Source organism: Prosopis cineraria, unplaced genomic scaffold (assembly GCF_029017545.1).
Source record: "Prosopis cineraria cultivar Desert tree isolate PC_DT_omini unplaced genomic scaffold, ASM2901754v1 PC13, whole genome shotgun sequence".
NCBI lineage: Eukaryota > Viridiplantae > Streptophyta > Magnoliopsida > Fabales > Fabaceae > Prosopis > Prosopis cineraria.
This window is the reverse complement of record NW_026555344.1, coordinates 19,719,231-19,733,357: the sequence shown is the minus strand read 5'-3', so window position 1 is coordinate 19,733,357 and position 14,127 is coordinate 19,719,231. Positions and strand designations below refer to the sequence as shown.

Here is a 14,127-nt window from a genome sequence, read left to right as displayed (position 1 = left end):
CAAAAGTTGTGATTGAAAAAATAAAAATTTTTATTTGAAATAAGGGGTAATTTAGTTATTTAATTTAAAATCATTATTGTTAAAAAAATACCTATAGACTTTAGAAGAATTATGACATTTTGAAAGACCTACTTGTCATTTGTATATTTTGGTGAAATTTTATTATCATTTTTTCCTTTTATAAATTAATATTTTAATGAATTTATTTTAAATTTTTAAATTTTACCTACTTAAAAAATTGTCATTTAAAGTTTATTATTTTTCCTAAAAATATCAAATGTGTCACATAAATGTACACACACACACACACATATATCATACTCCCTAAGTGTAAAGTCCCTACTTAATCCAAACTTCACCATCACATTTATACACAACATAATACAACATTAGAGTAAAAGCTCTCAATTCGTTTTTAAAATGCAGGATCCTGACTTCATTAAAAGCATGTCCAAATGAGAGGGCTAATAGAAGTATGAGCATATGCCTCAAGAGTTGGGAAGGCACAACTATTATTTGGGAAACGTGTCATGCGCTATGGCTCACCCTACTATTTGCCATGACATGTGGCGCAGAGCCATGGGCTCTTTCCCCTATGCCACATGTTGCAGTATGGCATACAATGTGCCACGGTACATATGATAGCAATTTTGTTGTCAAAAAATAGTTTGTAGGGCAAACTTATGCCACGTGCCATTTTCACACTCGATGTCTAATTGGAGTAATTCAAGCGCACACACGATGCTTATAACATATTCTATCTAATGAGATAAGTTTGAACACGATCTAACAGTTTGATCTAAAATTAGACATTCAGGTGTAAAAAGTTATTTTTCTTTCAAAACTTGCACTTTGAATGTTTAATTCTCATTTCTTATCCAATTAGACCACTTCAGGCCTTGAACTAAGTCCAAAAGGACCATATATACTTGATTAAATCATCAAATCACATATATCACATCATATAGTCATTTTGATCTCTCAATGCCACATTATATACTCGTGGCTTATATGAGACATAATACATACAATCATATAAATACATAGACTTGTTTCATTATCAAACATCCAACTTTCACATATGGGGCTAAACCTTACCATACGATTAGGAATTACAACTATACTTGGCTCCTACAAAATGGGGCTAAGTCTCACCATTTAGGTCAAGTTCACACAAATACACATAATTTTCATAACAATTCACATTCGATACAAGTGAAACAAGTTATACAACATAATATTAACTTGCTTCGATAGCATTTAGGCATATCCACGTATCTACTATTGTAGTACCCTTGATGAGATGCAGTATTATATACACAAGAAAGTTTTTGACCACAAATCATATTAATCACATTTATATCTACATACACTTATGCATCCTAGTGCTATTTTCACCTGTGTACAAAAGGTAACAAAGTGAGATATATGTCATAGTAACTTAGATAAACCTCAAATAAGAGTTAGTAAGTAAAATAATAAACGAGATAAAAGTAGCATGTATTTCAAAAAAGACAACATAATATGCATATACACAAATTCATACTTGTTTATTCATCATGCTCATGCTCATGCACTCCCAATTCCCCCTAACAGAGCAAGCTCTACACTTAAACTAAGACTTCCAACCTTACATAAAATAGGGCCCACCAAACCACTGTCTCAGTTTGGGAATCATTAGTATAGGTGGTCTCTTAAGTCCTACCTAGCAGAGCATTTTCAATGGTTGGACTATCAGGATTTCCTAGCTTTACACAGAGTAAGACCACGACCCCCTACCCTAGTTTAGAATACACTTATGGATCATTCTCCTAGGTCCTTCCTGGCGGAGGCAAGTTCCATGCTCAAGACCTTCAAGATCTCCTAAGTCCGTCCTAGTGAAGTAAACTCTACTCTCAAGACTTTCAGGATTTTCTAGCCTTACACAGAGTAAGGTTGCGAGCCCCTACCCTAGTCTAGGGTATACTCGTGGATGCAAATGTACATGTCTATGTATGTGTCTCTTTTCATATATTACATGTATCACTCACACACCCGCATGCGTATTCTTTTCACAATATTGCTACTTTATCAGTTTACAAATAACAATGCATACAGTTACAAAGCACTTGTAAATAATTAAACAAACTAACAAATAAAAGAGTTACTCTAGTTACCTTTTATCTTACTATCATGAGTTATCGTTCGATTTGAACTTTTTTGAGTTAGTTCAACTCCCACGAGCAATCCCTGAACGATCACTCTACACAACAAACATCCCTTACTCAATTTCCAACACTTACACAAGTGTTAATTTGGCTAAGCAAAACAACTCAATTAACATCTTTGAGTTTATACAATCCATTCTCTATAGTCATTAGCTCTATAAGCTACTCAAATGACTAAAACACCCTCCTAACTCATATATTTAACAATTTACCCTTTTTAACTTAGTTCTTTAGTTCTTTAGGTTAATTTGAACTTATATTCTTATGGTTCAACCATTAAACTTCCGACTAGTTATAAAACCTTAGTTTAACCTGAAAGCGCTTTTTAAACCTTTTCTATAGATTCCATTTCCTTAAAACTTTTTGATTTAATTTCTATACTGATCAAACTTAGTGAAAATAGGGTAGAAATGTAACTTAGCGCTATATGATACTTGCCTGACAAGTCACTGGTCGAAGCAAACTTTCGATCTCTAGATATTGGATGCCCTAACAGAGCCAAGCTTCTTTACCCCTCCTGGTACATTTTCCTCACTTCTTCCTTCTAATTTCATGAGTTATTCACGTCAATTTTAAGTGAATTTCGTGCATTGGGTCACAACACATGCAGAACCGTGGTGTATGGTTAATCTCACTTATGCTTGCGCATTTCATCCCGAATCACAATGCTATTACTCAACCCTGTCCTCATAGCATTCAAACAATACAAAATATCAATCCAACATCTAAGACCATAATTAATCCACTAATTACTAATTTATCTCTAATTAGCAACTAGTTTCCTGAATTGAATTTCAAGATGTTATACTAAGTCTTAAATTATAAAACAATTTGAGGCAATATTACATATACTAATAAAACACAATAATGATACTTTATAAACTTATCTTTTTCAATACAAAACTACAAACTTCCAAAAATGTGCATACACATTTAATTATTAGTTATAATATCATTTTAATTCTTTCTCCACTTGAAAGATAATATTGAAAAAAAATATCATTTATGAAACTTTGTCTCAATTGTTTTATATTTTGGGATAACAAAATTTCTCTAATTTTTTTTTTATAATTTGAGATAGAGGGAGTAAAATTCATGTCTTTTTTGTCATTATAGATCTTAATTGACTTTTCAATTAAATCATTCAAATATATTTTAGTTTATTTAATTGACTTAAAAAAAATTTATTCAAATATAAATCATATTAAAATTATATTTTTTTTTAATTTTAGTTTTCCAACATTGTCGATTTGATTTGATTTAATTTTTTTGAATAGAAAAGAAAAACAAAGCATTAAAAGAGACACAAACAAGCTAATCCAAGTACAGATGATAACATAACCCTAACCTTGTTGATTTTAACCTATGTTTTAATCCAAACATGGTCGAAAAGGTTGGCGCACATGCATCGCCGCCCCTTTCAGTTTTCACCATCGCCGTGGGGCACCTCGCCATCAGTTTTTCCCACTCAGTCTTCCTCTTTACCTCCTGTCCTTGTGTCTTCAAGCTGTCGTGTTCTTCTCTTTCCTGTCCCTTTTGATTTCTCGAGCGCATTTTCCTTCTCCGTCCGAGGTTCACTGCTGTCAACTTCAACTAGAGGACCCACCTCCTTTTTTCGCCGTCACTTCTTTCCCCTCTGGTTATTCTCTGCGGTCTCCGATTGCTAGTATGCGTTACTATTTTCAATTGCTTGAATCTAGCGTGATTTCTCTGGCCGTGTCGTCTGATTAAGGTATTTCTCTTGGACTCTTCAAGTTTTAGTAAGCAACTCTTCTTAGTTAGAATGGCTGATTTAGGGCAATACGCTTTGTGTTCTGTGGGCTTAGGATGCTAAATCAGGCTGGAAATAAGATTTTTTGGATTTGCATTTGATTTATTTTGAGCTGGTAATGAAAAATTTGAGAAAAAAATCTATTCTGTTTGGTTCTTACTTATGGTTTAAATTGAGGATAATTTGCTAACTAGTGTTGAATCTTGCAGTAGCTATATGTTGTTTTGATTGAATTGAGGATTCATGATTAGTTTTCAAGTGAAGTTGATTACTGCTAGGGGCTAGGCTGGAAGAAGAATGTTTTGCTTTGAAAGGTTTACTTGGAGGATAAAGGATGGTTTAAATTGACTCACGCGGAGACGCTGTTATATCATTTTGAAATTTGAGCTGTTTACATTTTGGATGAGGAAGTTAGCCCTTGGTCAGGGTGTTCTTTCTAATTTGTTACCATCAGTTTTATTTCATTTCCATGATAGTGTGATTCTTTTTATGGTGGGATTTAAGTGGGAACTGAGGCTTAGTGGAGCTTTATTTATGTGGGTGGCTCTCTTGTTTCATTTTTCTTAGATTTATTTTGTTTATGCATATATATATATATATATATATATTTGTTTTCTTTCTTGGATTTGGTGAATTAGATCTAGGGCTTTTGGAGTTTTTCTAGGACTTTGTTTTATTGAATTTTCTTGCTGGACTGTTATTCAGTACTGCCTTGCATTGCTTCCTTTTATGTGCAGGTTCAAATGTGTTATGATTGATGACCACTTGTTATTTCTTTTGATTTAGGACTTTTTGACGTTGTTGTTAGTGTCTTTTTACTTGGTGATCTTTCAATCTGATGTCTTTATTTAAACTTGCTAGACTTACTTGGATGGTTTAGTGCATGATGTACTTGGTCCTATCTTGAATGTTCTTGATTTGAAACAGAAATTTCTGTTACACTGCTATTACTCTTGAGATAATATGTTATTATGATTACTTTTTCTTCATTTTTTATACACTTGTCTAGATGGTTCAACATAGGTGTTTGGTTGGTTTGCTTGAAGAACTGAAGATAGTGGGAGCGTGGGGCAATTGGGAGAAGTGGTTTTTATAATAGACTATCATTCTTGGCTAGTGGAGGTGTAGTGGCTGGCAATATTAATGGAGAGAATCTGACTCTATGCCTGCAGGAATATCAAATGTTTTGATGCACTGCCGTCATGACACCAATAGACCTCCTAGCATTATTTGTGACTTGGAATTAGCTTCCTCCTTCACAGCCTTAGCTTCTTCAGATTCTTAGCCTAAGCTTGACTGCCAAAAAAAAAAAAAAAAAATCTTAGCTTGACAGGAGCTGCATTGTGTCTTTCAGCTCTGCTGTATTGACAAGGATAATCCTGCCAAATTCTTCCAGTTAAAACCTGAATTTGATGACTCATTAGCAACGAAGTTGGTGCTAGCAACCTTGTGTTGTTCATCTATGCACATGATCTTTGACACTTGCAGATTATACTGCACTGGTGCAGCGATTTCACTGAATTCCTTGATTGCAAGATACTCCCGCACTGGCCAAATTGAGAATGCTCGGAGGGTGTTTGATCAAATGTGTGAAAGAAGCATTGCTTCTTGGAATACCATCATTTCTGGGTACTTACAGAACAATCAGCCTCATGAAGCCAAATTTCTATTTGACAAGATGCCTGAGAGGAATACAATTTCTTGGAATGGTATGATTTCTGGATACATAAAAAATGGGATGGTTAATGAAGCAAGGAAAATATTTAATATGATGCCTGAGAGAAATGTTGTTTCGTGGACTGCAATGGTTAGGGGCTATGTGCAACAGGGTATGATTGCAGAGGCAGAATCACTTTTCTGGAAAATGCCTGAAAAGAATGTGGTGTCATGGACAGTAATGTTGGGTGGACTTCTACAAGAAGGTCGACTTGAGGATGCATGCAAGCTATTTGATGCCATGCCTGTGAAAGATGTTGTGGCCAGGACTAATATGATTGGAGGATATTGTGAGCAAGGCTGTTTGGCTGAAGCTCGCCAGCTATTTGATGAAATGCCAAAAAGGAATATCATTACTTGGACAACAATGATTTCAGGGTATGCTCGTAATCAGCAAGTGGACATTGCTAGGAAGCTCTTTGAAGTGATGCCTGAGAAAAATGTGGTGTCTTGGACAGCGATGCTAATGGGTTACACTCATTGTGGGCGGATGGAAGAGGCTTCAGAGCTTTTTGATGATATGCCATTAAAGTCAATTGTTGCTTGTAATGAAATGATCATGGGTTTTGGTCTTAGTGGGGAGATGGCCAAAGCTAGACAGGTTTTCGAGCAAATGGAGGAGAGGGATGATGGAACATGGAGTGCCATAATTAAGGTTTATGAGCGAAAAGGATTTGAGCTGGAAGCCCTTGACATGTTTATACGGATGCAAAGAGAAGGGGTTGGGTTGAACTTCCCTTCTTTGATTAGTGTTCTTTCTGTTTGTGCTAGTCTTGCTTGTCTTGATTATGGTAGAGAGGTTCATGCTCAGTTGGTCAAGTCCCAATTTGATCATGATTTATATGTTGCCTCGGTTTTGATTACAATGTATGTCAAATGTGGTGATCTTGTGAAAGCAAACCAGGTCTTCAAAATGTTCACTTTTAAGGATGTTGTCATGTGGAACTCTATGATCACAGGTTATGCTCAGCATGGCCTGGGACAAGAAGCTTTAAATGTTTTCCATGAAATGTGTTCCTCTGGAGTTTCACCAGATAATGTAACCTTTGTTGGAGTTCTTTCAGCTTGTAGTTACAGTGGAAAGGTGAAACAAGGGCTTGAATTCTTTGAAACAATGAAAAACAAATATCAAGTGGAGGTAGGAATAGAACATTATGCTTGCATGGTTGATTTACTTGGCAGAGCAGGCAAGGTAAATGAAGCAATGAAGCTAATACAAAGCATGCCAATGGAAGCTGATGCTATTATTTGGGGTGCGTTGCTAGGTGCATGCAGAATCCATATGGATTTTGATGTGGCTAAAGTTGCAGCAGAGAAACTAGCACAGCTTGAACCTAAAAATTCTGGGCCTAATATCTTGCTTTCAAATCTCTATGCCTCTAGAGGAAGATGGGGTGATGTTGAAATGCTAAGGAAAAAAATAAGATCTATGAATGTGAGCAAATCGCCTGGCTGTAGTTGGATTGAGGTGGAGAAGAAGGTGCATATGTTCACTAGGGGAGATAGCAAAGGCCATCCTGAGCAGCACTCTATAATGAGATTGTTGGAAAGGTTAGGTGGATTGATAATGGAAGCTGGCTACTCTCCAGATGGTAGCTTTGTGCTTCATGATGTGGATGAAGAAGAGAAAACTCATAGCTTAGGTTATCATAGTGAAAAATTGGCCATAGCATATGGACTTTTAAAAGTGCCCCAAGGGATGCCGATCAGGGTAATGAAAAATTTACGGGTTTGTGGTGATTGCCATTCTGCAATCAAATTAATAGCAAAAGTAACTGGACGGGAGATTGTTCTGAGGGATACTAATAGATTTCATCACTTCAAGGATGGATATTGTTCTTGCAAAGACTATTGGTGATTGCTGGAAACTGGAAATGAAATGCATATGGCCAAGCATAGGTAGGAATCCAATGGGAATCTCTTATGGTATTGTCCTTGTTATTCTGCATTAAAATTAATATGTCCTCTAGTTTGTGAGGTGGTAATGGATTAGCAATTTTCAAGGTTCTTGATTCGAAAGGTGGCAAATGCCATTGTGAATCAATATCAATATATCTATAAAATTTATTCCACCCTGGCACATTTTTGGCTCTATGAACAGTGTTGGCTTCATCTTAGGTTGTGTGTTGCTTTCTTTTTCTTTCCCTCCATTTTTTAAGTTTCTAAATTTAAAATAAAAGTATTCCTTTTTAATTTCTCCCTTCTTTATTTGTTTGAAATTCCAAAATTTTAAATACACTCAATTTTCTTTCACCTCTCTTTCTATGCCGTAGGCTTTCTCTCTCGTCTTTGTCTGCTCCATCAAAAGGTTTCCTAAATCAGTGGTGATATAAACGATTCACTTTTAAGTTTGTTTGTTTTTTTTTCCTCCTTTAAGTCATCAATTTGAATAAGAATATTTAGGGAAGGAAAGGAAACAATTTCTAGAACCCCAAGGTCGTCAAACTCAACCTTCATTGTGTGACTGTTGGAAATCATGCCTCCTTTCTCACTGCTGTCTGTTGTGCTTTTGCCATGGGAGTATTTTGCATCAAACCTCCCTTTCTTCTTCGGCTGGAAAAGGGGGGTTTATTGGTCCAGTGGGTATGTTTGAATCTTCTCCTTTCTTCTTCTGTATCATAGTGTGGTATGTCCAAGCTTCTTCCCTTTCCCTTGCATGCATGTGATGCTTGGCAGTACGTGGAGGCTGAACTTCATGTCTTTTTTTGAGTGGCAACTGCTGGGTGTTGGAAAAAACAAGGGGATCTAGAACATCAATTTTGAATGTTGGAAAGTTAAAAATTTCTTTTACTTTGCTTCTATCATATTTCTTTTCTTTTATCTTTTTTTTTAAATAAATTTTTTTTCTTTATCTTCCCCTTCTTGAATATTCAGTAATCCTTTTCACTGTTTCGGGATTTTATATTTGGGTAGAAGATCAAACATTTTGTCTGCCCCTCTTCCATGTTAAAATAGATATCTTCATTGATATTTTCTAAATGATTTCTTATGGTTTTTGTCTTCTGTTCTGATTTATTTCTGGACAATCTTTATCATTAGGATGTCATTCACATTGCCTTAAGTTACTTTTCTTCCTTCCTTTTCAATGTGATGCGTTTTATTATTGATTAGAATATATATATATATATATTTTCCTTTGGTTTACATATTTGTTGGTCTTGAATTATTAGAATATTTCTAACATTTGTTATCTGTTCTATTTTGTTTATGGATGACATTTACCGTGAAGATCTCATATTCATTGCCTTTTTCTTTTATTTCTTTCCTTTTTAATGTCTTGGGGATTTGATATAAATTTTCTTTATTAGACTCTCTTTCCTAATGTTATGCAGAATTTGATTGAAAAATGTTGCGGATATCATAAATTGGTTGAGTATTAGTTCAATTATGTGAATTGGCTAGCAAATGAATCTTTCCTGAAACAAATTGACAAAGATTGATGGTTGTGGTACAGATTTTGGAATGGTATATGTCAAAAACTCTTCTTTTCCTATTTGGAATAGTTCATAATTGGTGGATGTTGATTTTTTAACAGTTCTTTTATCCTTTATTGCTTCCACAAAAAATGTCAAGCCCCTCACTAGAAAACTTTCATCTTCTTACCCAAGCACTTTGCTGATCTTTATAACTTGCAAGTCTTTTGAATGGATGTGAATATGATTTGCATGTCAAGATGTAGGATTTATTTGGTTCTTTTCAGCTTGCTTTATTTTGAAGGATTTAGGTGTTGATGGAACAGCTATGAATGCTGGGGCAGCTATTTTGGTATGTTCTATACAAGGCAAATTGAAACGGGATTAAATTTGTAGTTCTATATATATAAATAGATAGATTGTAGATGAAATGTAGTTTATGATGGCGCCATGTAATACTCTTTACTGCCAGCTGGAGGAGCACATGACTGAAGTTTGAATTGTAGACTGTAGAATTTTGATTTTTTATATTATATTTCATAATAGAAATACATGGTCTTGAAGAACGTGTTTAGTCTATAATATTTTTTTTTATATTATATTTCTTCTGATATAAACATGATATTGTTTTTATAGTAAAATACTCTCACAACCCTTCTATTTGCTCTTAAATACCGAGACCTCCTTTCTATTTGGAAAACATACTTAGTTTAATCTTTTAACGCTGTTAAGAATATTCTAAAATCTGTCAAAATTTATATTAAAAAAATTTTTATTTACTAATTTATCCCTTACCCTAATATATCCTAAATTATATTTTATTGACAGTTAAATAATTTCATTGTAAAAAGCATGTTTACAAATTTTAAATGTAAATTATTTGCATAATCTCTTGAACTTATATTATTTTATGTTATGTGATGAACAAAAATGTGTTTGTATGTTTTTAGCAATTTTAATACACAAATAAATTTGTTACAATAAATTTAATGGAAAATAAAATTTTATAATATGATAAAAATTAATAAATTTGACAATAATAAAAATTTCAAAATGTATTTATTATATTTTTTTAGTTGTATACAAGTTTTTTGTGTGGGTGAATATGGAATTTTAGATAATTTTCATGTTATAGAGGGTTTTTTTTTGGTTAAATTTAAATTTTAAAAGTCAAACTTAATGATCAATTAATAGTTGGATGAATAGAAATGGAATTTTAAATATATAAAGAAAATTTATGTAACATATTTTAATTTTAAGAGAGGTTTGTATGAGTTTTCAAGATAGAAGGGGAGGTTTGTGTAATGAAAGCATAATAAAATGGTGATCAGTATTTTATTCTTGTTTTTACTGCTTATTTATGCTGTCAATTGTATAAAAGTTATTGATTGTTGATATGTATGAAGTGAACCTGAACTTGAAGAAGAAAATCTTATTTAGGGCTAGTTTGTTTCAGATTTTTTTTTTTATTTTTTAAAAAGTGATTTTACCTTGGCTAAACATGAGGAAGTAGCGAGATTTTAAATTAAATATGACTACATGAGGTATGTGTTGGAAAAAACTTATTTTGATAAGTTTAAGTTATTTAGGATGGCTCATAAAAAAAAAAAAAAATTCAAGAAGTAATAATCATATTCTTTATAGTAACTCTCAGAGTGATCTTATTCTGACCACTACTACTGATTCCCAACAACAGGTGGATTGAGGTGAAGAGGCAGAAGAATTGAGGAGGGACTTAGGTAGTGATGGAGGAGGTACCGAGGTCAAAAGGTCAAGGGAAAACTTTATACTAAGTGGAATGATAAGGGTTAATGCATTAACTCAACAATTTGGTGAGCTATATTAGAGTGATGCTTAAAGCTAATGTGCCCTTCAATATGGCAAATTGGGCAAAGATACCGAGTCACTAAAGGACATAATCTGGAATATGTCATTGGTAAGATATTTTTTTATTACAGCTTTATATATCAACGAATTTGTTATATTAACCTAATTAATTTTGCAGTTGGAATTTGAGCACGATGAGAGTCAAAAGAAATTTGTACTATAAAAAACTGAGACAACTTGTTGCAATTTCAAAGTAGGGGTCACCCAAAAATTCCCTTACTCCTTAACCTAATTAATTTTGCAGTTGGAATTTGAGCACGATGAGAGTCAAAAGAAATTTGTACTATAAAAAACTGAGACAACTTGTTGCAATTTCAAAGTAGGGGTCACCCAAAAATTCCCTTACTCCTGAGTTTTGTGATTAACCTAGATTAGTGGACTACTTTTTTTTTTTTTTATTTAACTTGTAGTAGTGAAGAGTTTAAGGTAATATTTATTTCTCAATGTTAGCGTGCACGCGCACATAGGTTGAAATATTTTTTGTTTTGGTAGTTATTATACGTTATGAACAAGGAGAGGAAAAGGGGTAAGGATCAAATGGTTTTAAATCTTGTGGCAAGCTTTTGGTTTTGGCTTGAACAGAAAATCAGGGAAACATTTGGGATTCCCATGTGAAGGAGGTTGTTGACAAAATTGTAAGTAGTATTGATCATGGAAAGGTTTAGCTATTGGTTGTGCACGAATCGAATTATGACATGCTTGTGCCTACACCGATGCAAAAATTTTATAAGAAGAACTGAGCAACTTCGTAGCCTGGACTAATTATCTATTACGAGTTTCACAACCGAAGAAAAAGGTATATTAATTAAACATTTATCATCTTTGTACTTTCTATCTAAATTGAGCACTAATATTGTGTTTGTAATCTATTGACAAGTTTTTAAAGTCGTCCAATAATAATAATGGAAAGGGGAAGAGCAAGAAAAGGAAGACCCCTGAGGAGGCTAAGGATTTTATTACATGTCCTTGGAATTGATCTATCATATATTCCCAGGATCAACCTACACTTCCTCCTCTTATAAAGGCTATCCCTGTACCCACCTCGAAGGCTTCATTGAAATTTGTGGTTGTTGGATAGGGAGACACAGTGAAAGATTAGAAATATTAAAATTTTTATCTTGATGTAAACCGAACGAATTTGTTTAAGTCAAAGTAAAACAAGGAGTTATCTTTTTTTTTTTTCGTGTTTTACGTGCATTCTTTTCATAAGTCTAGATTTTAGGAGTTGACAATGTAAATTTGCTCTCTCTATTAATATTCACACAAATAGCTCTCTAACATGAATGAAATGCTAGTGCTCCCAACATTTGTTCTCTGTGAATGTTGGTTTTCATTTTTCTATGGTGTTTCGTGGCTTTTAAAGTGTTTGGCTGTCAGAACTTTTCTAACTCTCTCTCTTGAGTATGCCTAAAGCCGATAATTCGAGTTAGTTGAGCTTATTTTGGTCAAACTCAATTCAAGTCGGGCTTATTAGAATCGAGTTTCAAGTATCTTATCCTTTTTAAAAAGTATATACAGTCAAACTCGGTTTTAACATCTTTGGGTTTATTCGAGCCAACTTGAATACTTGAAACTTTTTTAAAATAATTTTTTATTTTTTGAACTAATTTTAATTTTTAATAATTTTGTTAAGTATAAAATATTATTTTAACTTTAAAAGAATAAAATAAAAAATAAGAACTTATCAACTTTGTACTTAAGTATTTTTGTTATTGTTTTGTTGTATTATATATAATTTATTCATGAATGTTTCTTTTATTTATAAATTAATGTCTTACCTATTTTAATATTACTCTTATCATTGTCATATATAAATATTTTATATATTTTAATTAAATTATATTTTTTAATTATGATTAAGTTGATTTCAATTCAATCACAATTAGACTACTAATTTAAAATTATTATCTCGATTAGTTCAAAGTTTTTAATGACTTTTGGGTAAGTTGTATTTTTCATTTTTAATAATATAAAAATAGCCATCATTATATTATATAAAATAAAATCACAAGTGAAATATTATTTTTTAGAATATGAATTATTCACTAAAACATCCTTTAAAGTACATACTTTTTATACTTTAATTGTACTTTTCATGAACTTTAAAAGTATACTAGGTTTAGTTTTTATAATCAAGAACTTTTATGAAACTTCTTATAACTAAATTCATCCCTTAATCTTCCATTTAATCACTTTAATTCACTTCACCATATTTTCATAATTTAAAACTAAGCTGGATTACTTCATGAGACAGAATTATTTGTGCACAACTTACTATTTAATAAGTTTATTGTGTGTTTTAGGTCATGAGAAGCTCTTGGATGATGTTGGTAGCCCCCTTGCACCAAATTGGAGCCTTGGATGGGCTATTTTTTATGATCAAATGATCACAAATGATTGAAAAAATCTCAAGAAAGCATAAGGATAGTCATGACAATTTCATATTTCAAAATTAATTCTTTTTTCCTTATTTTTGTTATGCATTTTTTCATCATCCCTGTAATGCCCTCATTGACATTACCATACACTTCGCTACCATTAATCTAATTACTTTGAAATCATTTAAGTTGTAAATATTAAAATATTCATATCATAATAAAAGATTTTTAGAAATTATTTTATAAATCACTCATGTTATAAAACCTCATACACAAATACATATACAGTGGATGTTGGAAATTGTTCCCTAGGGCCAATCATTGTATTATACACATTGTTATTTAATGAATTTCTCTTTTGTTATCATATTAGTTGCATGTTTACTATGATAACTGTATCTTTAGACAAACTATAGTAATTGTCCTAAATGTTCCTGGTCAATCATCTATGAGGGATCATAGATGAAATAAGACTAGTATGACTTTGATTAATTATAGAGATATAAATTAAAGTCATAGGCATTTGAAACAGTACAAGATACTGGACCGACCCGCTATGAGAAAGTTGTATGATACAAATCATAAGCTTATCTCATATGTAACTATATCACTAAGCCCTTCGACTTGAGATCATTATGGATTCCTACATGATGAACACTGAATTTTGACCTAGTCAAAAGTTATCTTTGATCAGCTGATCATAAAGGCTATGATTGAATTTAATGATATTCATGCATAGGAACATGAGTGGTCAA

General features: G+C 32.8%; 1 protein-coding gene across 16 annotated transcripts; it reads left to right on the top strand.

Moving 5' to 3' along the window:
* The first annotated feature begins 3,552 nt into the window (after positions 1 to 3,552).
* Positions 3,553 to 12,155, top strand: LOC129290641 (pentatricopeptide repeat-containing protein At1g56690, mitochondrial-like). Of its 16 annotated transcripts, none has more exons than XR_008588481.1 (5): positions 3,564 to 3,939; positions 4,988 to 7,593; positions 9,027 to 9,159; positions 9,395 to 9,459; positions 10,804 to 12,155. XR_008588481.1 is itself a non-coding variant. In XM_054927468.1 (3 exons), exon 2 carries the CDS (start codon positions 5,441 to 5,443, stop codon positions 7,550 to 7,552), a length of 2,112 nt encoding a protein of 703 aa, XP_054783443.1. In that variant the 5' UTR covers positions 3,564 to 3,939; positions 4,988 to 5,440; the 3' UTR covers positions 7,553 to 7,593; positions 10,804 to 12,155. The 16 variants fall into 16 exon arrangements, 5 of the variants coding, with proteins under 5 accessions (XP_054783443.1, XP_054783446.1, XP_054783444.1 ...); XR_008588477.1 differs by lacking the exon at positions 9,027 to 9,159 and having other exon boundaries at positions 3,565 to 3,939; positions 10,804 to 11,043; positions 11,113 to 12,155; XR_008588476.1 differs by lacking the exon at positions 9,027 to 9,159 and having other exon boundaries at positions 3,565 to 3,939; positions 10,804 to 11,790; positions 11,872 to 12,155.
* The last annotated feature ends 1,972 nt before the right edge of the window (positions 12,156 to 14,127 follow it).

What these genes read in the sequence shown, in the direction of transcription:
- LOC129290641 (XM_054927468.1), top strand. Translation starts at nt 5,441, where the DNA reads ATGCACATGATCTTTGACACTTGCAGATTATACTGCACTGGTGCAGCG.